At 44.2% G+C, this 23192-nt stretch overlaps 2 protein-coding genes across 4 annotated transcripts; one reads left to right on the top strand and one right to left on the bottom strand.

Annotated features, from left to right (window-relative positions):
* Position 1: 1 nt before the first annotated feature.
* TTC9C (tetratricopeptide repeat domain 9C) lies at positions 2–8488 on the bottom strand. 2 transcript variants are annotated; one of them, XM_045555969.1, is made up of 4 exons: positions 7714–8488; positions 6887–7346; positions 1806–1988; positions 2–354 (listed from the first exon to the last, which is right to left on the bottom strand). In XM_045555969.1, exons 2-4 carry the CDS (start codon positions 7122–7124, stop codon positions 260–262), a joined length of 516 nt encoding a protein of 171 aa, XP_045411925.1. In that variant the 5' UTR covers positions 7125–7346; positions 7714–8488; the 3' UTR covers positions 2–259. The 2 variants fall into 2 exon arrangements, with proteins under 2 accessions (XP_045411925.1, XP_045411926.1); XM_045555970.1 differs by having other exon boundaries at positions 7736–8488.
* A 43-nt stretch (positions 8489–8531) lies between these two features.
* Positions 8532–19075, top strand: HNRNPUL2 (heterogeneous nuclear ribonucleoprotein U like 2). 2 transcript variants are annotated; one of them, XM_045555871.1, is made up of 14 exons: positions 8547–9409; positions 11354–11489; positions 11783–11859; positions 12049–12188; positions 12480–12570; positions 12669–12781; positions 13006–13269; positions 13450–13572; positions 13975–14103; positions 14616–14784; positions 16657–16857; positions 17890–17963; positions 18222–18329; positions 18451–19075. In XM_045555871.1, the coding sequence occupies exons 1-14, from the start codon at positions 8872–8874 to the stop codon at positions 18529–18531; spliced, it is 2244 nt and encodes a 747-aa protein (XP_045411827.1). In that variant the 5' UTR covers positions 8547–8871; the 3' UTR covers positions 18532–19075. The 2 variants fall into 2 exon arrangements, with proteins under 2 accessions (XP_045411828.1, XP_045411827.1); XM_045555872.1 differs by lacking the exons at positions 17890–17963; positions 18451–19075 and having other exon boundaries at positions 8532–9409; positions 18222–18284.
* Positions 19076–23192: the final 4117 nt, after the last annotated feature.

The raw sequence follows: 23192 nt of genomic DNA, 5'->3' as shown, positions 1-23192 counted from the left end.
ATTAATGTTTTCTGATTGTATTTCAAGGCAAATAGCCCCAACATCTATTGAAAGCTATACAAATATATAGATTGACAGACAAAAAGAGACACAGACTGTGTAAGTAGTAAAGAGTTTGCAGAACTGGAAACAAAACAGAAATCCACCTGGGTCAGAGGTATAGGTATAGGGTTAATTTCTCTTGCTGAGGCTCAGGTTTCCCCTTGATGGGTGCCAACAGTCCACCTAACTTCAAGTGAAGGAGCATCTTTCTTCTTCGTTAACCAAACATGCCCAGGTAGAGCTGCTTCTCTTTCCTGTGGTAGCTGCTGAGTTCAGACTGTGTCAGCTGGAGATACCGCCGGACATTGGCATCTTGGAAGATGATGAGAAGGCAATTAGAGACAGTTAGACCAAAACTGCACCTTAGGGCAAGAGGACTGTTAACACACTCCCATTTTTTTTTCTCTCCAAGATCTGAATATATCACAATCATTCTACGCAATAGTAAATCTCATTAATTAACACCACTTCGAGTTTTTAAAAAAATCTCTGTACAGGGCTGTGCTGCTTGCTAATTTTATAATGACAGGCAGTTTCTTTCTTTTTTTTTTTGAGACAGGGTCTCCTCTGTCACCCTGGCTAGAGTGCAGTGGTGTCACCGTAGCTCACTACAATCTCAAACTCCTGCGCTCAAGTGATCCTCCTGCCTCAGCCTCCTGAGTAGCTGGGACTACAGGTACACACCACCACTCCCAGCTAATTTTTTCTATTATTAGTAGAGACAGGGTCTCGCTCTTGCTTAGGCTGGTCTCAAACTCCTGACCTCAAGCAATCCTCCTGCCTCAGCCTCCAGGAGTACTAGGACTACAGGCATGAGCTACTGCGCCTGGCCTTGAAAGGGAGTTTGATGAAACAGTTATTATAACTATAGCAGAGCCTCTAAAGATACTATTCACATAGGTGGCAGTTAATCTATGACAGTAAGAAATATGAACAAATAGCTCATATTTTATATCTTTATTAATTCATAGTGGCATTCCCATTCATTTAAATTAGTGAGATTTTATTGCATTGCTGTATGTTTGGGGGCCCTCTGCTTTTAGCATCCAGTGGTTGCTCTAAGCCAGAATGCAAAAAGAAGACACTTTTCAGCACTGAACCAACCAACATAGGAATGAGTCTGTCCTTTTTCATAATATACTTTTTGCTTTGGAAGCAAAGCACCAAGTCTCAAATTCTCTATCAATAGGCCTGCCCTTTTTCTAGGTCGTATATGGGGTTAGCTGAGCTACGGGACAAAATGACAGCTAAAGCAAAGGCCAGCCTCCAGTTGGAGAGCTGACAGAATGAAGATTATCAAGTTTACTCACTGGGGTCCACATTTTATTCCAGTCATGCTCTTAAAGGCTAGGAATTGATCCTTGAAAAACAATGGTTTTTAAATCCCTATTATAGAGGAGGAGGGAGGCAGCAATTTTTTAATATATAAAACAGGCATGCAAACATATATATGAAACAGGCATATATACACACACACACACACACACACACACACACACGTACATATATAAACATTTCCTGAGGATACACACAAAACTAATAATATTGCTTTCCCGGGGAGATGAGAACACAGGAGTGGAGAAAGCCCTGTTCATTGTATACCTTTCAATATGTTTTGAATTTTGAACCAAGCAAATGTATTACTTAGTCAACAAAATCCATAAATTGAAAAAGTAAAATAAAACAAAACCCCCTTTCCACAGATACCACCTTGGCAGGATCATTTTGTTCATCCCTACCACTTCAGTCCCCTTCTTGCTCACCTTTAGGCTGCCTATTGACAGCCGCCAAGAGGTAGTGTCGAGCTTGGTCATAGTCCTGCAGATGGAAAAAGGCTACTCCAGCCCGATATAAGGCCTTGGCATTATCAGGCTGTCGTTCCAGGACTTTCTGACTGTATTCTCTCACTCGTTCATAGTTTACTGGCTCCATCTGAAGGAGACAGGCTAATGGGCCGAATGAAAGGAGAGAAGAGGGAGGAGGGACTTATTACAGTGGGTTCCACTGGCCAGCTCAAGGCAGTACCAAACATAGGACAGCATCAACAACATTCTACTCAAGTGTGTTCCGGGTGCCAGACACTCTTCTAGGTATCAGGGATACAGGAGTGAATCAAAGCTTTACGTACCCTGCAATCTACTTCAGTATCTATTGATTGCCTACTACATGACTAGAGTGGGGTTAGGCCTCGCTGCAAAATCATTAAGAATATATTCTTGTACTGCAACTTCGTTAACAACAGTTGCCATTAATTGTGTGAAGAAATAACAAGCATTATACTGTGTGTTTGATATACACTATCTTATTTAATCTTTTTTAAAATTATTTTTTAATGTTTTTTACAGATGGGGTGTCTCAATCTATTGCCCAGCCTGGAGTACAGTGGTGTAATCATAGCTCACTGCAGCCTCAAACTCCTGGCCTTAAACAATCTTCCTCCTCAGCCTCCCAAGTACTGAGACTACAGGCACATGCCACCATACCTGGCTAATTTTTTTTTATAGAGGTAGGGGTCTTGCTACATTGCCCAGGCTGGTTTTGAACTCCTGGTCTCAAGCAATCTTCCTGCCTTGGCCTCCCAAAGTACTAGGATTACTGCACACCCATCCTCCTTTAATCTTTCCATCCACACTATGAAATTAGTGATACTATCTCCATTTAATGGATGAAAAAAATCAAGGCTCAGAGAAGTAAAGTAACTTGTCCAAGATCCCACAGCTTCTAGGTAGAATGAGTATAAAATTTGAACCAAGCACTAACTCCAAAATCATCATCATTCTCAGTGGCAATACAGTATATTACTTCACTATTCACTTGGATAATTTAAAGGGACCCCAAAATACAAACCTGCTTAGGAGGCAATGTTCAAGTCAGTGTTCTGCCTTTCTATACTTAAGAAGGGAAACACATTCCCTATTTCACAACTGCGGGAATTAAACATAGTATAGTTAAATTACGGTACTGAGAAAGACCAAGAATCATGGCTGATGAGGACATTAAAAGGCCTGGGCTTATAGTCACATCCTTTCTACAACATCCCCACCAAGTGGTCAAATGGTTTATACTTAGATATTTCCCCAGGGGTCAACTAATCCATCACTCTAGCTTCTTCATTTGACATCCAGTTATTGGGCATTGACCATGTGCCAGGCACTGAGCCAGGAGCAGAGGATAAGAGGAACAAGGCAGACATCTTGATAATTAAATACAGTTTGCATCCTAGTCCCTAAGTGGGAGAGTGGGAGGAATACACAATAAACAAGGAAATGTTTTGGTTTCTTTTTTTTTTTTTTTTTTTTTGAGACAGAGTCTTGCTGTGTTGCCCAGGCTAGAGTGAGTGCCGTGGCATCAGCCTAGTTCACAGCAACCTCAAACTCCCGGGCTTAAGCAATCCTTCTGCCTCAGCCTCCGGAGTAGCTGGGACTACAGGCATGCACCACCATGCATTTTTAGTTGGCCAGATAATTTCTTTCTATTTTTTAGTAGAGACAGGGTCTTGCTCTTTCTCAGGCTGGTCTCGAACTCCTGACCTCGAGCGATCCACCCGCCTCGGCCTCCCAGAGTGCTAGGATTACAGGCGTGAACCATCTCACCCGGCCTGGTTTCATTTTTCGAGATGGTCTTGCTTTGTTGCCCAGGCATGAGGGCAGTAGCAGGGTAGCCCACTGCTACCTCAATCTCCTGGGCTCAAGTGATCCTCTTGCCTCAGTCTCACAAGTAGATGGGACTACAGATGCATGCCACCATGCCCAGCTAATTTTTCTATTTTTTCTAATTTTCTATTTTTTGTGCAGATGGGGTCTTGTTTTGTTGCCCAGCCTTGTGTCAAACTCCTGGGCTCAAGTGATCCTCCTGTCTTGACTTCCCAGTAAATGCATTTTATTTGAGGAAAATAAAACTTTGCTGGGACAGAGAGTGAATGAAGTCAGAGTGCTGTTTGCTTACAGAAGTCCTCTCTAGGAAAGCAATTTTGAGCCAAAATCTGAATGACATGGGTCACTCAAGGGACCCTTTGTAGGCTCTCTTTTCTATCCCAAGAGAGCCTACAGAGCCCGGAGGTGTAAAAGTGCTTTGAGCATTCAGTATATGGAAAAGCCAGGTAATTTGGGACCTGCAGGTGAGGGGCAGAGTTTGGATTTTCTTATAAGTGTGATGAGATGCCACCAGAGAACTTTAGGCAGTGATATAAATCTGACTTCCTTATCTGTAAAACAGGGATAACCATAAGTACTTTGCTGAATTTTTGTGAAGATGAGAGATACTGTAAATAAACTGCCAAACATGTTATAGGGACTCAGTAAATGAAAATTTTGTTTTCCTTTTTTCTTTTCCTGTCTCCTTGCTAAAGGAAGAAAACTGTTAATTCAGTGAGTCTTTATGGAGCATCTAGCAAGCTACCCTAGCTCTGAAGATGGCTAAGGCATAATCCCTACCCTCAATACACCTGGAGAGTAAAGACCTCCAAAAGCAACTCTAAAGCAGCTTGTTTCTTGATTTTTGGTTAATTCCACAAAATGTATTCTAGTCTTTAATAATGTATTCTCCAATAAGAACTTAGGCTCTGAGGCCGGGTGCGGTGGCTCACCCCTGTAATCCTAGCACTCTGGGAGGCTGAGGCGGGTGGATCGCTCGAGGTCAGGAGTTCAAGACCAGCCTCAGCAAGAGCGAGACCTGTCTCTACTAAAAATAGAAAGAAATTATCTGGCCAACTAAAATATATACATAGAAAAAATTAGCCGGGCATGGTGGCGCATGCTTGTAGTCCCAGCTACTGGGGAGGCTGAGGCAGTAGGATTGCTTAAGTCCAGGAGTTTGAGGTTGCTGTGAGCTAGGCTGACGCCACGGCACTCACTCTAGCCCGGGCAACACAGCGAGATTCTGTCTCAAAAAAAAAAGGAACTTAAGCTCTGGAGTTAAGATTGCCAGGGCTTAATTTTAGCTCCACCAATTACTAGCTGTTTGTTTCCTTAAATTTATTTCAAAGGATTGCTATGACACTTACATAGGTTAATGTGTATAAAGGGCAATGTCTTCCCATGGCATTTCATAAATGTCACTTCTATAAGCCCTCCCTAACCACTCTCTTTAAAAGTGAATATCTCCATGCCTATGGCACTCACTATTCCCATTTTCAAATTTATCCTATTCTATAGTACTTATTGACGTCTAATATTTTATATATATATTACTTCTTTTATTTATTGTCCATCTCCGTTTCCATGAGAACAGAAATCTTTATCTGTTTTATTATACTGTGAATCCTCAGCACTTAATAAGTTAATTGTTGAATTGAATGAACTGAAATACTAGTTACTATAATTATTATTATTGTGACTTGAGTCTAAGAGTAGCTTTGGATACAAAGTAAAAAAGAGGTTTTCACCAAACTACAGCTAAACAGTATTGAATTTTAAAATCATTTTTAGGTAGGGCACAGTGGCTCATGCTTATAGTCCCAGCTACTGGGAAGACTGACGTGGAGGGAAATTGCTTGAGCCCAGAAGTTCAAGGCTGCAGTGAGCTATGATCTCACCACTGCACTGCAGCCTGACTGACAGTATGAGACCCTGTCTCTTCAAAAAAACTAAAAAATAACTAAAAGTAGACCTAACATTCAATCCAGCAATCCCATTAATGGGTATCTACTCAAAGGAAAATAAGTCATTTTATCAAAAAGTCACCTGCACTCAAATGTTTGTTACAGCACAATTCACAATTGCAAACATGTGAAGTCAACCCAAGTGCCCATCAATTCATGAGTGGATTAACAAAATGTGGTATATGCATACCATGGAGTACTACTCAATCATAAAAAAGAATGAAGTTTTACAACAATTTGGATGGAACTGGAGACCATTACCCTAAGTGAAGAATCTCTTTTTCTTTTTTTTTTTTAAGAGATGGGGTCTCGCTCTTGCTCAAGCTGGTCTCCAACTCCTGACCTCAAGCAATCCTCCCACCTTGGCCTCCCAGAATGCTGGGATTATAGGTGTGAGCCACCAGGCTGGCATGCTTACTTTTTTTGGTGAAGAATCTCAAGAATGGGAAAACAAACACCACATGTACTTGCTATTAAATTGGAACTAACCAATGAGCACACATGTGCACAGAGGGAAGTAAAACTCAGTGGAACTCAAGCGGGGGGGGGGGCAAAAACACCTAACAGGTACAATGAACACTATTTGGGTGATGGGCACACTTACAGAAGTGACTCAAGTATAACAAAAGTGGTCCATGTAACCAAAAACATTTGTACCCCCTTAATATTTTGAAATAAAAAGTAGAAAAAAAAAATTTTTAAACTATTAGGAAGTGTAAGAACTACTCCTAATAATTTCTATGCCTCAACTTGGACTGTTAAGAGGTTCTAATATACTGCAAAATAATTTAATTAGCTCTATGGTTATTATGCCTGCCATAGAACGGACCTAAGAAGTCTCCTTTCTCTTAGCCGGTTAATCGTAGTGATACTAACTATGGCATCCATATCTTCACCCAAGGCCATCTGGAGCTGGAAGATACTAGTTACCCAAGTTAGCTGACTTACAGGAAAGAGGAAAATGAAGAAAAGCTATAAAACCATTGAATATAAGTGATCTACACCACCAGCTAAAACAAATAACTTGTTTCCCAAGAAGTTGTGTTTTAACAAATTCTCCAGGTGAAGTCTGAGAAGCCCTAGTCTACAGCAGTTCAATTAGAGCCCTACAGATTGGAAATGTATTTCAATTCATGGCAGAATAATTGGATAACAACAGAAAAGAACGTCAGTGTTTTCTACAATATTTACACACTCATGTTCCTGCACTGCTGTTGTCTACCCACCCTTCAGCCCTGTTCTTACCAGCTAGATTGTTGTAGCAGTCTGTCTGGGTGGTTTGCAGTATGTTTTCTTGTTCGGGTGTGAGAACCGGGCCCTGAGGCCCTAGGTTAGGTATCGGGGAGGGCAGACTTGGATCCAGACCCCGCAGCTGAAGCAGAGCTCGATGGTACCTACTCACAGCATCTCGGTACTTCCCTTCCCGGTAGCGCTGGTTCCCTTCCTCCTTGTATAGCTGGGCCTCCTGCAGGCGCTTCTCCATAACTCTGTCGCCCAGTGCTCTTGTGGAATTTGGAAGTGAAAGAGCAACTAAAGCTCTGGGGTTGGGAGCAAAATAACTGATTCTGGTAGCCGACTTAAGAAGGCAGGAAGGAAATTACCCTTCTCCAGGAGGCCCCAGCGCTTGGGACGTGAGCTTTGCTTGTTTTTACTAGAGCCACACCTCTCCTCTCTGCAGTTTTTCAATCTCCAGAAATGCAGGAAACTATTTAGGAAGAGGATGTGAGAATAGTGAGAACAAAGATTAAGTGATTTCCTAATACAGGCGATTCCGGGGCGAGGAGACTCTCCAACGCCCCCCCAAAAAATCAAAGGTCCTACTAAGGAATTGTGGCCGGCGAGTGAACGCCGGCAGATTTTGCTTCCTCCTCCTTTTGGATACGCCCCCCCTGACCTGGAAGTAGAAGGGAAGGCGGGGACCACTGCTAAAAGAAGTAGAAAGAGCTTGCTTCTACTCCAGCTCTTTATTTCTCCTAATTCAACAAACATTTGATGAGGTCAGTGCTACGAGCTGGGAAACCGAGGTGAATGAGGTTCGTTCACCCCAACCCACAGGCGAGAGGTGGCCTTACAGCACCCCCGTTGCAAGCCCACCAGGCGCCGCTGCCAGTTCCTCGTCCTCTGCAGATGCTCAAGTCCGGAAGTCTCCTCCAGGGCTTCGGTTTACGGGCGGGAGCACGGAGAGGAAAGGGTCGGACCTCCTGACAGTTTGGTGCCTAACGGGTCGCGCGCTTTGTACCACACCGCCCAATCAGAAACGGCGCCGGAAAAAAAATAATCCCGCAGAAATGACCCCGCCTCCCCAGCGGACTAACCCGGAAAAAAAAAAAAAAATCCGCTGGTGGTTCGGCCAATTGGAAAAATCCGGACCATCACGGATGACCAATCAGAACGGCAGATGACGATTCAAGTTGGCCAATAACAAAGAAGAAAGGCGGGATCAGGACGTCTGTTGCTGGGTAGAAGTTGAGGCATTGAGAAGAAAAAGAGGGCCAGGGATTACTATATTCCTTGCTTCGAGAAAGCTCTTTTGCTTATAGGCCAGAAAAACAATTGGCTAGTAGGCTCTCATGTTGCAATAGCTTCTCTTTTGGCTTTTCTTTTGTAGTTACTCTCAAGAAGCTGCTGCATACAAGTCAGCAGAGGAAAGAGACTAGCGGCGAGCCTTAAAGCGCCGGGGCAATTGAAAGTCAGAAGTAAGGGTGGTGATAGGGTGGGAGGGGCGTAGGCTAAGGGAGCTCCGGACGGCTGCGCAGACCCGCCGCTGGAAGTACGGCAAGACCGGCGCGCTCACGCTTCCGTGCTACGAGGCACTTGAGCCGCAGCCAGCCTTGCCCCTCTCGGACTCCGTTGCGGCTGCGCAGTAAAGCCACCGGCGGCGATTGGTCCAGGGGGCAAAAGGGGCGGGAGAGAGAAGGAGGGAACTCCGTCGTCCTCCGCGCGCTCGCCTGCGGCTGGGGAACCGAGAAACTGGCAGGGAAGCAGGTCCCCGTTGCGTTGTTTCTGGCTCCGTGAGCCGAAGGGGGAGGGGAGGAGGAAGGAGAAACATACACTACGTAGCGGGGACCGTGCGTGGCCTCCCCTGTCTGCGTGCGTGCGTGCGCTCGCTCGCGCGGGCTCAGTGCTGGCGCGTGAGGCGGAGGCGGGCGGCGGCGGCGCCTGCGCGGTCGGGTTCGGTCGACGGTTCGCAGGGGAGGAGGCGGCGGGAGGCGGAGGAGGCGGCGGCGGCGATGGAGGTGAAGCGGCTGAAAGTGACCGAGCTTCGGTCGGAGCTGCAGCGGCGGGGCCTGGACTCGCGCGGCCTCAAAGTGGATCTGGCGCAGCGACTGCAGGAGGCGCTGGACGCCGAGATGCTCGAGGACGAGGCCGGCGGTGGCGGGGCCGGGCCCGGCGGGGCCTGCAAGGCGGAGCCTCGGCCTGTGGCCGCGTCGGGCGGCGGCCCGGGCGGGGACGAGGAGGAGGACGAAGAGGAGGAGGAGGAGGACGAGGAGGCGCTGCTTGAGGACGAGGACGAAGAGCCACCCCCTGCTCAGGCCTCGGACCAGGCCGCGCAGCCGCCGCCGGAGCCCCCGGAGGCGGCAGCCATGGAGGCCTTGGCCGAGCCCAATGCTTCCGAGAAGCCGGCGGAGGCCACAGCCGGGTCAGGTGGGGTAAATGGAGGCGAAGAGCAGGGCACCGGCAAGGGGGAGGAAGACGAGCCCGAGGAGCGGAGCGGCGACGAGACGCCAGGATCCGAAGCGCCGGGTGACAAGGCCGCAGAGGAACAGGGTGAGGAGCTGGCAGCGGAGCCCGGCTCCAACCTGCCGAAGTGCGTCCCTGATCTAGCACCGCGCCCTGCATCGCAGGGTCGGATTCCTTGTTCTCACTTGCGTGGAAGTGCAAGGCTCCCATCGTCATTTGATGGGACTCCCCAGGGGAAGTGGCTTTCATCCTTTAGCCACCTTTCTGGGGAGTTTGGCCGCCTTTGGTGGCCCACTCTTTGCAGGAGGGAGGTTCCTGCCTAACTTGGTTCTTTGGTAATAGTGGATGGAAGTGAGTGATTTTTGCATGCGAACTGCTTGTGAGCTACCTGTGGAACAATCTCCCGCGGTGCTTGTTATTTTTTTCTTAGCTGAGAATGGGCCGAGGAAATGGCAGTTACACGGAGAGCCAGACCGACATTTGGAGGCTTAGGCCTTTGGGTTACCTGCCTGTTGACTTTTTCACCATAAGAATGTTAAGCAATAAATTCAGTCCGTCAAAGTCCGCTCTGTCAAAAGCACATTACTAGAGCTTGAGCTACACAGAGAATCTGGAAATCTAACCTGTTCCTGCTTCAGCAGTAGGGGGCAACCTCTAGTATGAGGGTATTGGGTTTAATAGTTAACTAACGAAGAGAAAATTTTAATGTAGTGCATTTAGAATAAGTTAAGGCTACTTGACAGGGATTTTATTTTTGCCTGTATTCTTATATTTTAATGGTCCCACTGAGTCTGTGATGGGCATATTTGTAGATTTGCTGTACTCTTGTGCTAGCCTTTTACATTTCAGACCTCTGGCTTCCTGGATTGAAATGATTGAGGTGCTGGTCCCTTAAGTAACGTTGTGGAATACAATGTGTAGAGTCGCCCCAGGGAGTTAGTGACCTTTCTCCCTTCTTTTGAAGTGGTTGGATGGTTAGAGCTGATCTATAACAATATCTGTCAGAGTAGGGAGGAAAACTAGAGCTGCTTCCAAGTCTTACTATAAAGTTGGTTGCCTCAGTAATTTTTATAATAATTTTTTTAGGCTGCTATGGAGTATCTTGGTAAAATTGAAACCCATTTTATAGCAATCACATGCAACTTGCAGATTGTTTGTCCTATGTCCTGGAACAAAAATCCCATTACATAACCTTTGACTTATGTGTATCCCAAGTAGCAGGTAAAAAATGTTGAGGGATAAAGAATTGTTTTAAAGAAATTGTTATTAAAAACTTTCTTATTGTTGTAAAGTACAAAAAGCCTAAGGAAAAACTCCAGGTTATTTTTCTCTTGTAAAAAATGTTGCTAAGTAAGTGACAACACTTTCCTGCCCCAAATTATTTGCAGTAAAGATGCAGTATTATTTATGGGTCTCTTGTGACTTAAAGGTTTGCTCTTGCAACTTTCAGTAAAGATTCTTGATAAAAGTGCAGGTATATATCATGCACTTAAGTCCACTTGCCATATAAGTAAAGCCACAGATGGCTGTGCATTTTAATGCACGAAAGGCTAACTTTTAAAAAAAAATTGAGGTTTCTATATCATGAAGCTGTGGAAAAGTGTTACAAAATATATTGTTAGGTGCTGCCTACCTTAAATCCAAATCTGACAAGAGTCGAAATTAAATTAACCTTTGAAGGTTTTTTTAAGGACCTAAGGGATATTTTTTATGTCATATTGATGGGGAAATCTGCAAGTTTGACCTGATTTAAGCAGATAAATTTAGAATGCAAAAATTGTCCAATTTTTATCTTCTGCTTGACTGTAATTAGCCCATAATGTCCTTTTTTTTTTTTTCTGTTTTGAGTAAAATCCCAGCCCATGACAGGAAGATGATCTTTAGAAATAAGATGTTATGTGGATACAGTGGGAATAGCCCGGCTATTTCCATTAGACAGCTACTCAGATCCCCCTTTAGCTTCCATTGGTTCTGAGCTTATTCTACATACCAGTATGAAAACTGCTGATTTTCTTTCCCTCCTTTTTGTAGGAGATGACCAAGATAGTGAAAAGTCAAAACCAGCAGGCTCAGATGGTGAGCGGCGGGGGGTAAAGAGACAGCGGGATGAGAAGGATGAACATGGCCGAGCTTACTATGAATTCCGAGAGGAGGCTTACCACAGCCGGTGAGGGAAACAGTCCCTTCTAAGGGAGTGTCTGCTCTGATTTTGGTATACCTGATGCTAATTGGAGAGTCTGGAAGGAGGGGTGGATTAAAAATGGAATAGGTTTTTATAGGCCTAAGTTTTAGATTGAATCTACCATGGAAGCTCCTGTTGACCTTTTTCATTTGTTGAAAGAAGCTGTCTGCTGGGATTTGATATTCACTAGTAGTTTAAAGCGGACATAATGTCATACAGACACTCCTCAAAGAAGAGGGCTTTGGTTACATTGTATTTCTTTTCTGTCTTCTGTGTAGCTCAAAGTCTCCACCACCCCCAGAAGAAGAGGCAAAAGATGAGGAGGAGGATCAAACTCTTGTGAACCTGGACACATGTATGTATAAGGCAGGCAAATTGGGGTTTTTAACTGATCTCCTAGAATTGATTTTGGAGATTAAAACTTAATGGCCTGCAAATTCTAAGAGACTTTGCATCCATTCTTGACAGCTGGGTATACTTGTACTCTTTTGGTGGCTTTCAAGTATTTGGCATTGGAGTAAACTGATTGCTTATTTCTCAACAGATACCTCGGATCTCCACTTTCAAGTGAGCAAAGACCGCTATGGAGGGCAGCCACTTTTCTCAGAGAAGTTCCCCACCCTTTGGTCTGGGGCAAGGAGTACTTATGGAGTGACAAAGGGGAAAGTTTGCTTTGAGGCAAAGGTAGTACCTCATTAAGACTATTTATGTATTAATTTATTCATTAAACTGCTATCTATTTACTGGATTTCTGTCCATCAGTATTTTGTTAGTGCAGGAAAAAGCACTATAATAACCTTAGCTCCAGTAACTGAGAAGTCAACTCCCACAGTTTTGGTTTAAGTTAGTGAGAGTTGTTATTCTGATACTGAATTGTAATTGTTGTTGTTTTCAGTTTTTATAAAAATCTTCTAACTCAGACTTTGCTTCTGCATTGGTCAGAGTATCTAAGAGTTCCTTTTCTGACTTGGCCAGGTCACCCAGAATCTCCCAATGAAAGAAGGCTGCACAGAGGTTTCTCTCCTTCGAGTTGGGTGGTCTGTTCATTTTTCCCGTCCACAGCTTGGTAAAGTTGTTTTTTAACATCCTTATTAGTGTTTGCTACTGTATTGCTTATTCTGTGGAAAGTTTGGAGGTAGGTAACTAATTTCTTGACTATTCTAGGTGAGGATGAATTCTCCTATGGTTTTGATGGACGAGGACTCAAAGCAGAGAATGGACAGTTTGAGGAATTTGGCCAGACTTTTGGGGAGAATGATGTCATTGGCTGCTTTGCTGTAAGTGCTCCTGAAAGTTGTGGATTCATAGCAAGGAATGAATAGAGGACACTAGGAGTTTGATTCTGCTTCCCATCAACTCTTGGCTTTTATGTATTTGATGCGTTATTGCTTAGTTATGTTGTATAGCAGTCTGCACGCACACACAAAAAGATTAAATTGTAAGATTTAATCAATTTCAAACCTTGTTAGCCTATAAGTGCTCTTCTCCTTTGTCACTGTAGAATTTTGAGAATGAAGAAGTAGAACTTTCCTTCTCCAAGAATGGAGAAGACCTAGGTGTGGCATTCCGGATCAACAAGGAATCCTTGGCAGACCGGCCCCTTCTACCCCATGTCCTCTGCAAAAATTGTGTTGTAGAATTAAACTTTGGTCAGAAGGAAGAGCCCTTCTTCCCACCACCAGAAGAGTTTGTGTTCATCCATGCTGTGCCTGTTGAGGAGCGTGTGCGCACTGCAGTCCCTCCCAAGACCATAGAGGAGTGTGAGGTATGCCGAGCAGTATCCAAAAATTTAGATTTCCTGCTTTAGAATGGTGGGCGGGTATGCTTTCCCAGGCCTCTTCTCAAAGTGCTGCCAAACTGGGATGGTGGGGAGGTTGTTCTTAAATTGGATTTCATAAACATGACTCTTATTTTTCATTGCATTCCTGGTTCTGTTTACTTGTAGGTGATTCTGATGGTGGGACTCCCTGGATCTGGAAAGACCCAGTGGGCACTGAAATATGCAAAAGAAAACCCTGAGAAAAGATACAATGTCCTGGGAGCTGAGACTGTGCTCAATCAAATGAGGGTGAGTTGCTAGGGGGATTAGTCAGCTATAGTATTTGCTCTGGAAGTGCCAAGTCACTCCTATAACGTATTCTCAATGGAGAGTTAGCCTTTTATGTGTCTGAGAACAGGAGTCCCACAAATAGAGAAATGAGTTTTTTTCTATATGGTTTTCTTTAAGTATTTTTTTTTTCCTTTGCTGTGTTTTCAAACTTCTGAAAGCAAATACAATCTGGAATATATCCAGGTTGAGACTGGAAATGACTACTGCAGGAAATGGACAGCATTCACAGCACCGAGGAATAGGAATGAATTGATGTGATAGGTTTGGCATGTAAAGAGGTGACATTTACCAGTGATGCTTGGGGTTTAACTTGCTGCATAACCTCTTGTGTTTCTTTTCACTTCCTCTCAAACTCATCAGATGAAGGGGCTTGAGGAGCCAGACATGGACCCCAAAAGCCGAGACCTTTTAGTTCAGCAAGCCTCCCAGTGCCTTAGTAAGCTGGTCCAGATTGCTTCCCGGACAAAGAGGAACTTCATTCTTGATCAGGTGTTGTTCTAATTTCACATAAGATTCAAAGATAAAAAATTTGGCATCCATTTTATCTGGTAAAATTGCTTAGCGTTAAAGTGAGGTGTGTATGTAGAGAGGCTGAATTAAGGAACAGAATCAGGTTACCTAATTATGACCATCTGATTGTATGTTATGGTTGTAACAGTTTTTGAACTCAGAGGTACTCATCATTAGTGTTTTTACCTGAGAGTATGTGGACCCTGACTGTAAAACACCTAAGAAACAACAGAAAGAGTTGGAGCTCACTTGGATTCCTAGCTCCACCACTTACTAGGTTTGTGATCTTGGATGAGTCCCTTGTCCTCTCTGAACTTCAGTTTTCCTGATGTGCAGAATAGGATAATATAGTCATGCACAGTTTTTCAAAAATTAAAGGAGATTGTGTATGTTGAGCCCTAATCTAGCATCTCAATTGTCAAAGATATTAAATATTTTGATTGAATTTGGGTGATAATTTTTATTGCTAAACATCTGTTATTCTTCTTTAGTGTAACGTGTACAACTCTGGTCAGCGGCGGAAGCTATTGCTATTCAAGACCTTCACTCGGAAAGTGGTGGTGGTTGTCCCTAATGAGGAAGATTGGAAGAAGAGGCTGGAGTTGAGGAAGGAAGTAGAAGGAGATGATGTGCCTGAGTCTATAATGCTGGAGATGAAAGGTGAGTGTCTTAGTCCATAGTCCATTTTCTGCTGCTTTAACAGAATAACACAGACTGGGTAATTTATAAACAATAGAAGTTTATTTGTCTCACAGTTCTGGAGGCTGGGGATCCCAAGACCGTGGCACTGGCATTAAGTGAAGGCCTTCTTGCAGTGATATTCCATGGCAGGAGTGCCAAAGGGACATTCAAGAAAGAAGTTTTATATCAAAATCACTCGCCAAGATAATGGCATTCATCCATGCATGAGGATGGAGCCCCCATGACCTAATCATCTTTTAAAAGTCCCACCCTCTCAGCACTGCTTTGTTGGGGATTAAGTTTGCAACGCATATTAAGCGTATATGGGGAGGACATATTCAAACCATAGCAGTCAGCTAAAATTATACAAGGTAGAGATCCTATCACTATTCATTACACACCTTACTGGGACCTCTTAGCACCTGAGTGACTCTCCCCATCTAAAATGTAAATCTGAAGAGAAACCCTTTGACTCATTCGGGGCAAGTTACAAAACGGGAAATAATGATAGAGCATAGGGTAATTAAAACTCAAGGGAGAGGCTTCCTTGAGTCAATTCATTAAGTAAATATTTATAGCATGTCTGCTGTTTGTCCAGTGCAGTCCTAGACATAGGGAAATAGCAGTATATGAAATGAAGCTTGGCTTTATGGAGTTTATATTCATAGAATAGGGGAAGATTATTGTATTTATTCCATAAATGGAATGGCAGTTGGAGTGAACTATCTCTTGGTTTATCATGATTTCTATTATCACATTAGGCTTGTGTGTTTTTTTTTTTTCTTTTAAAGACATAAAAGTAAAAACGTTTTATCTTTTTAGAAGGATAGAGAGACTGACAGAGTGAGGGAGAGAAAGGGGAGGGAAGAGTGCAGGGAAATGGCATGGCATCCCAAAGAAAAAGAGAAGGGAGATGCCAGCCTGTTTGGGATTTTTTGTTTTGTTTTTATTTTTGGCTGAAATCTTTAATGCAGTACATAAGCCTGGGAGCAAGGTCCACATAAGGCAGTATTGACTATTTTGGTTGATCCTACTTCTTTCTGTTCCCCTTAAAAATGTGATTTTTGCCTTGCTGCCTTTAGCTCCTGGCATCCCACCTGCCCTATCAACTGCTGGCTCTTCAAATTCTGATAATCCCCTGGCTTGGGAACTGTTTTACACATCTATGAGCTGGATCCTCTGAGTTTACACAGAATGAAACTATGCTACTTCATAACTGACATTCAGGCAGTCAGGAATTTAGTTCAGTTTTATAAAACTGAGGGTTAACTACAGTTGTCTAAGAATCGATCATGAGAGCCCAGTTGAACTGAATTCCACTGGGACTTAGCCTCTTGAACTTGACATAAGGAGACTGGCAAATGTGCCGGGCCATCAGGTACAGGTGGTAAATGAGAGCCCTTGTACTCTTGTTTTCTGTTTTCCTTGAATAGATGAGTAGATTCTTTTAGGCTTGGGTCAGTTTCTTAAGTCCCTTTTTAAAATGTTAAATTGCTTAGCATCTTACCTGACCAACACCAAAACTTTCTCAGTTACTTTTAGCCTCTGGCTACCTGCTTCTGTCCTGATAAGAAACCTTAACCCAGTTCACTCCTAATTCATTATGGATCACTTAAGAACTTGTAAATCTACAGTTTGCAGATAGCCCTGGGGCTGTTACAATTTAGGGAAGGCTTAAGGTAGAGAAAATTAATTTGATTACTTAAATGTGAATGGGTATGAACCCAGCACATTTTTGCACATTAGTAAGTGAGGCTTAGAAAGTCTTATGCTGCTTTTAGTGTTTTCATAATGAGTTCTTACCCATCTATGCACTTTTCAGGCCCACAAGCTTCTCTCTTACTCTTATAGCCAACTTCTCCTTGCCTGAAAAATGCGACTATATGGATGAGGTGACATACGGGGAGCTAGAGAAGGAGGAAGCCCAGCCCATTGTCACGAAGTACAAGGAGGAGGCAAGGAAGCTGCTGCCCCCCTCCGAGAAGCGGACAAACCGCCGAAACAACCGAAACAAGCGAAACCGGCAGAACCGAAGCCGAGGCCAAGGCTATGGTGAGTCCTGGGGACCTGCCAGCCCCCAGTCTCAGTTCGTTCTTTGTGATGAGTACAGCAGTTCACACGAGGGAAGGCCAAGGAAACTAAGTCAGGTCACTAACAATAAGAAAGTACCTTCTTTGTGGAGCTCATTTCTCCCTGTGTTCTTTACCTCCAGCTTCTTACACTTTTTCCGTAATCTGTCGTCAAAAAAGGAGTTACTGTCAACAAAAGTATTTGTTTCCTTGAAAAGCAATACTTGTGCCTTCTCATCTGTCTAGTTTTCATTTTAACATATGGATTCCTCATGTCACTGTTCCAGTCTATGTGAAGGATTTGTGCAGTGAAATCAGATTCTCGTCTTCAGTTTTCTTGGCTGCTCTGTCCTTGAATCAACCCAGTTGTATAGACCGAAAAGTGAATGCGTTATTCAGTCATTTTAGGGGGTTTAAAAGGAAGTTAGGAATTAGTGGAAATAATTTTCCCCCTGAATGTCCAGTTTCAGTTAAACCCCCAGTGTGCATTCACTGCTCTTTAAAAATGTGTGTGTGTGTGTTTGTGTGTGTGTGTGTGTGTAACAGTTAAGTCAACAGAAATTTTGAGTGCCTACTATGTGCTAGGCACTCTGAATATGAGCAGTTACTGCCCTCGAGGAGCTTATTATAGACTTTGTATAAAGTGATAGGTATGGGTTATATGATAACTGAGATCCCTTTCAGGGCTGAAAGTCTGTGATTCTATGAATGGCAGTTTTTACTCATGTTTCTAACTCTGCCATGTATCCTTTTGCCATCTTAAATGTTTTGCAGGAATTGGGGAGCTTCCAAAGCAAAGTGGCTTGGTTTTCTTGTGTCTCTATTCCTCTGCCCTCCCCCTCAGACTTTTTTAAAGGTCCTGGCTGGTGCTTTAATTAACATTGTGCGAGCCTGGCCAAAACAGGCCTCCTTTTCCCCCAAAATTGCCTTTGGCTCCGACTTTTTGATTTCCACTCAGATGTGGAGCCAGAACCCCATGCCAGCTGTCTGAGCGCGCTCTCCATTTCTCTTCCAGTGGGCGGGCAGCGCCGAGGCTACGACAACCGGGCCTACGGGCAGCAGTACTGGGGGCAGTCTGGAAACAGAGGGGTGAGTGCAGCTCTCCTCCTGCTCCTCCCTCTGGGCCGTGAGAGCCATTCCTATTGGCTTGGGGGAACAGAGTGGTTTGGGCTGTTTTCTCAGGGCTTAGAGTTTTGCCCATTTAATGTGTTCTGGAAGAATATATTCTGGGAAAATTAAACTTGTTTATGGTACAAGCTAGGATGTGTCTCATTTAAGAGGGGGTAGCAGTGGGTCATGTTGCTGAAATCCCATAAATCTTCACTCTTCCTTTTTCTCCTTTCTCAGGGTTACCGTAATTTCTATGATCGATACAGGGGAAACTATGATCAATTCTACAGGCGAGATTATGAATACAACAGATACAGAGACTATTACAGACAATACAATCGGGATGTGAGTATCTTCTTGGGATAGATAGAGGGTGAAGGGGGGCAGGACCAGAAGGATGAGTGCTGTGTCTCTTCATCCTCAGCCAGCTCTGGCTCCAAGTGATGGGGTTTCCCCTCTCTTCTAGTGGCAGAATTACTACTACCACCACCCCCAGGACAGAGACCGATACTACAGGAACTACTACGGTTACCAAGGGTATCGGTGAAGCCCCTGCCATTGTCGCCTGTCAGCCACGAAGCTGAATCTTTGGGGGTGCCAGGCACCCCCCAAAACACAACCAAGGAAAACAGGGGCTGTCGGGGTGGGGCTGAGCTGCCAGGGAGGGGTGGGGGGGGGAGGGTGCGCAAGCGGGTGGGGGAGGGGGGAGGTGGAAACAAACAACAAAACTGTACATTTTTTTTAAAGTTTGTTGAAAAGAATATTGTCTTATTCTATAAAACATTTCAAACCTAGTTAGATATTTGTAATCAAAAAACATTTGTGCAGAAAGCAGCACTTAGGGCTGCCTGTTCTACACCCTGCAGTTGGACAGTTAAAGAACTGAAAATGGCACCCTTCTGACATTCTGAGGCAGCTGGACTGGCAGCCGAGGAAGGGAAAGTGATAAGGTGATTTGGGGAGGCTGGGGAAGCATTGTGAGGGTGTTCTCCAGAGCAGGTAGCAGCAGGCAGGAGTGGGACAGTGGGGAGCTTGTGACTGGGGCAGTGAAAATAAACGATTGGCTCTTATCAATCACTTGCACCAACTAACCGTTTGTATTTTCTTTACTGACCTTTCCCTCTTGGGATATCTGGTCTGGTGGGCTGGGAGGACAAAATGTCCAAATCTTCACTTTCCTGTGCCTTTGTGGTCTTTGGCTGAGGCATGGAGACTGCTAGTTGGGTGGTTCTATTATATAGGATTCCCAGGCCAAGGAGGCATGGGGACTGTTCTTGATTGCAGAGCAGAATAGCTTGTCCCCTCTCGTACCCACTAATGAAGTCCAATAAAATCTTAGGGAGAAAAGGAGCACAGCCCTCAGCCTGAAGATTGTGATTTGCCAGTCTCTAGTCTCTGTCTTCCAAGGTTGAGAGAGGCAGGAGGTCTTTGAAATCATCTGTTAGAGTGTCTGTCCTCTTACAGTGCAAGAGAAGGAACGTTCTCAGGGTTTCAGCTCACACAGAAACGCAGCAGGATTCTTTTCACTGCAGCAGGATATGTATATAGGTGAATCCTGTGGTGTGGGCTTTCAGGCCCAGGTGCTGAGAATAGCAACTATTTTATACAGTGTGGAGGGCTCATGCCCTGCTGGTTTTTTTGATACACAGATAGAGAGTGAATAGAAAAGGGGAGGGTGGGGTGGGTGGGAGGCAGCTCAGTGGGGCTGCTGAGATGGGAAGAGTGTGAGTGTGAACGTGTGTAAATGTGTGCGTGAAAGGGAGCACCCACCCCTTCCCAACTTCTTGAAACAGGATTCCTTCTGGGGTGCTTTCCCCGTGTGTCCCCAGAGAGGCTTCTAGCCAAGAGACTCCAGTTGGGATAGTTTTGTGTGTAACTTTACCAACACCCTCTCGGTTCTTGACAAATAGCTGCAGGTTGCTGGGTTCAAGAATATGGGTAGGATATGGGAATGCCCTTTCAATGTTTAGCTTCAGTTTTAATTCATCTTCCTGCTCAGCACTATGTCAGCCAAGAGCTTTCTCAGCAAACACCGCACATTGCAGCACTTCCTAGTGAGAGAAAACTCTAGGTTATGCTACTAGAAAATGCTTCACTTCCATTTCCTCACCTGGACAGTTCTCTTGTTTAAAATTTTGTGCTGAGAGTTGATCTTTCTCTCCCTCTCACACTGTTACTGCCCTTCTTCAGATGTGCAGACCCTTATTCTGGCCCTCTAGTTGTCCCTGTCTGTCATGACACACCCTTCAGCTCAAGTACCTCTGAACCCGAGGCTGGAACAGGGGGCTGGTAGGAGATAAGTTTGCTTAATCATAATGATGTCCTTTCTCTGGGCACCTGCTTCCCTCTAGTACTGTCAGATGGATTTGTGTGTGGCAGTGGGTGAAGTGATTGCATGAAATTTCCTGTAACCCACTAACTTTGTATTATTTTTAAGAGAGCTTGCGAAAGTTTTGCTTATAGTGTCAGGGCAAGGAAGTAAAAACTGAAGCTTAAAGAAATTCCCTTAGGGTAAGATTATGTTAGGATAGAAAACTGAATTTCCTGAGACAGAGGCTGCCACCCCTTTTCGAATGTCTAGGCCTCTATCGAATAGCATCTGTTTATGGTCCATGACGTGGATGGGGATGCTAGGGCCCTCAGGCAGGGGGACAAAGTTTAAACCACTAAGGGTTTTTTGTTTGTTTGTTTGGCAGGTGGTTAGGGGAGGTATTTGCTGTTGATGTTTGTCACTAGAAAGTCATCTGTTTTAAAAAGCTGGTTTTCTAGGTGCGTGGAGAGTGAAACTGCCACATCCTTACTGGTTTAGTCCAAGAGATCACTTGCAGCAACAGTAGATTCTGGGTTTTGTTTCTGTCTGTCTTTTTATTATGAAAAAACTATGTTACGGGGGAAATGTGGATTATGGTAACCAGAGGAATCCCTAGCCTTGTTTTCCTTAGAAGACTTTAGTGTTTTATCAGATGTCTGTTGTAGTTGTAGATGGAAAAGCTTGTGAGAAAAACAAACACCACATGGAGCCTGTAAATGTTTTCACACAACCTGTAAAGCATTCTTGGAAGTGGCCAGTAAAGGGTTTTACCATTTAAAAAAAAAAAAAAATGTAACCGTGTCATTGTTTACATCTGTAACTTTTTCCTCCCCTGTTCTAATTACAACATCCTGGCGAAAATGTAGGCACAGTAGCTTCCAGTTTTAGAATAAATAACCATTTGGATTGAATTCACCCTATCTCCTGTGGCTGAACTGACTGGGGTGGAGTGTGTCGTTGGGCTATTTATTTATTTATTTATTGAATGCTGCTTTCTCAAGTTGCACTGGCTCCAACCAGAGATGGCTTTCCTCTTGCATGACATTTATTCCTTCCCCATTCTACATGCCTTCATTTGGGAGCCAGCCATGTGTTCACTTGGGGTGGTCGGTCATTGGTCTACTTAGTGCTTGCTTAGGCTAAGAGCTGAAGCCATTGAAAAGGAAATTAATCATGACTTCTGTGTATTTGGCCTATACCAAAAGCAGATGGATGCTTGAAGTTAAAGGTAAGGTTCCATTTATGGAGCCAAATAAATTTATTCATGAGTAATTATCACTTAGATAATTAGGAGGAAAAGCCTACTCATTCAAGAGAAGATGTTTGATGGCATGGTTTTCTAGTGAACAAAAGCACTGTTGCATTACTATCACTGAACTGGATCCTAACTGCAGTTCATAATAAATGGCGAGGGGTCTTATTAAGGCTGAGACATCATAGACTCATGGCATCCAGTGTTCTGAAGGGGTAGTGGTATTGATATAGATACTGCTCTTAATTCATCCCCCTCTGTATGTGACACAGATTCAGAGCCCAGGGGCTTACAGCTTTATACCCTAAAGACCATCCTTAATTTTGGTGGCTGCCTATTCACTAGGACATTTAAAGTTAGTTTCAGAGCTAATTAATCATTTTTTAATGGTTATAGCTCATGCCTTGTCTCTAGTAACCACTAAGCCCCATTTTCCCCCCAACTATAGCTGGAACCACTCACCTATAATCTGATGCATATGAAAATTGTGTAGGAAAATTGAGCAGAGGCTTTTTTAAAAATCTAATACCAAGGTTACATTTCTTGAGCACTTCTGGTTTTTTACCAAGTCTGAGCTGATGTGGAAATTTTCATTTACTCCCCTGGAATTTGGTCAACACTGATGCAGTGGGAAAAGGCAAAGGTTTTTTTTGTTTGTTGGTTCTTTTTTTGAGACAGAGTCTCACTCCATCCCCAGGGCTAGAGTGCTGTGGCGTCAGCCTAGCTCACAGCAACCTCAAACTCCCGGGCTCAAGCAATCTTCCTGCCTTAGCCTCCCGAGTAGCTGGGACTACAGATGTGTGCCACAAAGCCTGGCTAATTTTTCTATTTTTAGTAGAGATATGGGGTCTTGCTCTTGCTCGGGGTGGTCTTGAACTCCTCACCTCAAGCTATTCTGCTTTGGCCTCCCAGAGTGCTCTAGGATTACAGGCATGAGCCACTGCACCCGGCCTGTGGGAAAGTTTTTTAGTCCTTGCAGTGCCAGCTTGCAATTTAAGCATGTATGGTACAATCCATTCATTAGGTATTTGAGTGCCTACTATGTGCTGGACACTGTCAGGATACAGGGATTAAAACAGACCCGATCTTTCCCGGAGTTTTCACCAGTACCAAGAAGGAACTAAGCGCGCTCCTGAACAGAATTGGGGGTAGGTCCCACTCTAGGAGGGCAACAGGTTACTTTTCCTCTTTCTTCATCTCTAGGATGAGGGAATTAGATGATTTCCAGGACCTGTTAGGGCTCAAAAATTCCATCAGTAGTAAAAAGCTGCTCTTCCTCAAGGTGTCTGAGGTTATTGGGTACCCCTGAAGCCCATGAAGACATCCTTAGGAGGCTAACTTCAGTTGCTGGTAAAAACCTTTTATCCCTTGGTTTTTCTCTGTTTTCTCTCCCCCTTGCTGTCTTCCTGTGTGAAGGTGTGGGGAAGCTGGGGGTGATGGGCCATCCCAAATACAGGTCCTACTATTGCAAGGACTCTACCCCCCCACCCCCTCAGTGTGTATCCAGGCACAAAAAAGAGCCAGTCTAGGCTTCTCCCCGGAAGGATGCGTCCCTGAATTTAGGGGATCTTGATGATCCACACATACTGGGATTGTTACCTTCTTTACCTTGGCCCTGAACCTCCCTCAGCTATGTGCACCCTTG

The sequence above is a fragment of the Lemur catta genome, chromosome 7 (genome assembly GCF_020740605.2).
Source record: "Lemur catta isolate mLemCat1 chromosome 7, mLemCat1.pri, whole genome shotgun sequence".
Classification (NCBI taxonomy): Eukaryota; Metazoa; Chordata; class Mammalia; order Primates; family Lemuridae; genus Lemur; species Lemur catta.
This window is presented reverse-complemented; position numbering and strand designations above follow the sequence as displayed.

Excerpts from the sequence above, each read along its gene's own strand:
- TTC9C (XM_045555969.1), bottom strand. The coding sequence starts at position 7,124 with ATGGAGAAGCGCCTGCAGGAGGCCCAGCTATACAAGGAGGAAGGGAAC. Across the intron at positions 1,989-6,886 it reads CTGCTACAACAATCTAGCTG|CCTGTCTCCTTCAGATGGAG; the intron begins GTAAGAACAGGG and ends TCGGCCCATTAG. Across the intron at positions 355-1,805 it reads TGTCAATAGGCAGCCTAAAG|ATGCCAATGTCCGGCGGTAT; the intron begins GTGAGCAAGAAG and ends TCATCTTCCAAG.
- HNRNPUL2 (XM_045555871.1), top strand. The coding sequence starts at position 8,872 with ATGGAGGTGAAGCGGCTGAAAGTGACCGAGCTTCGGTCGGAGCTGCAG. Across the intron at positions 12,782-13,005 it reads ATGTCATTGGCTGCTTTGCT|AATTTTGAGAATGAAGAAGT; the intron begins GTAAGTGCTCCT and ends TTGTCACTGTAG. Across the intron at positions 18,330-18,450 it reads ACAGACAATACAATCGGGAT|TGGCAGAATTACTACTACCA; the intron begins GTGAGTATCTTC and ends CCTCTCTTCTAG.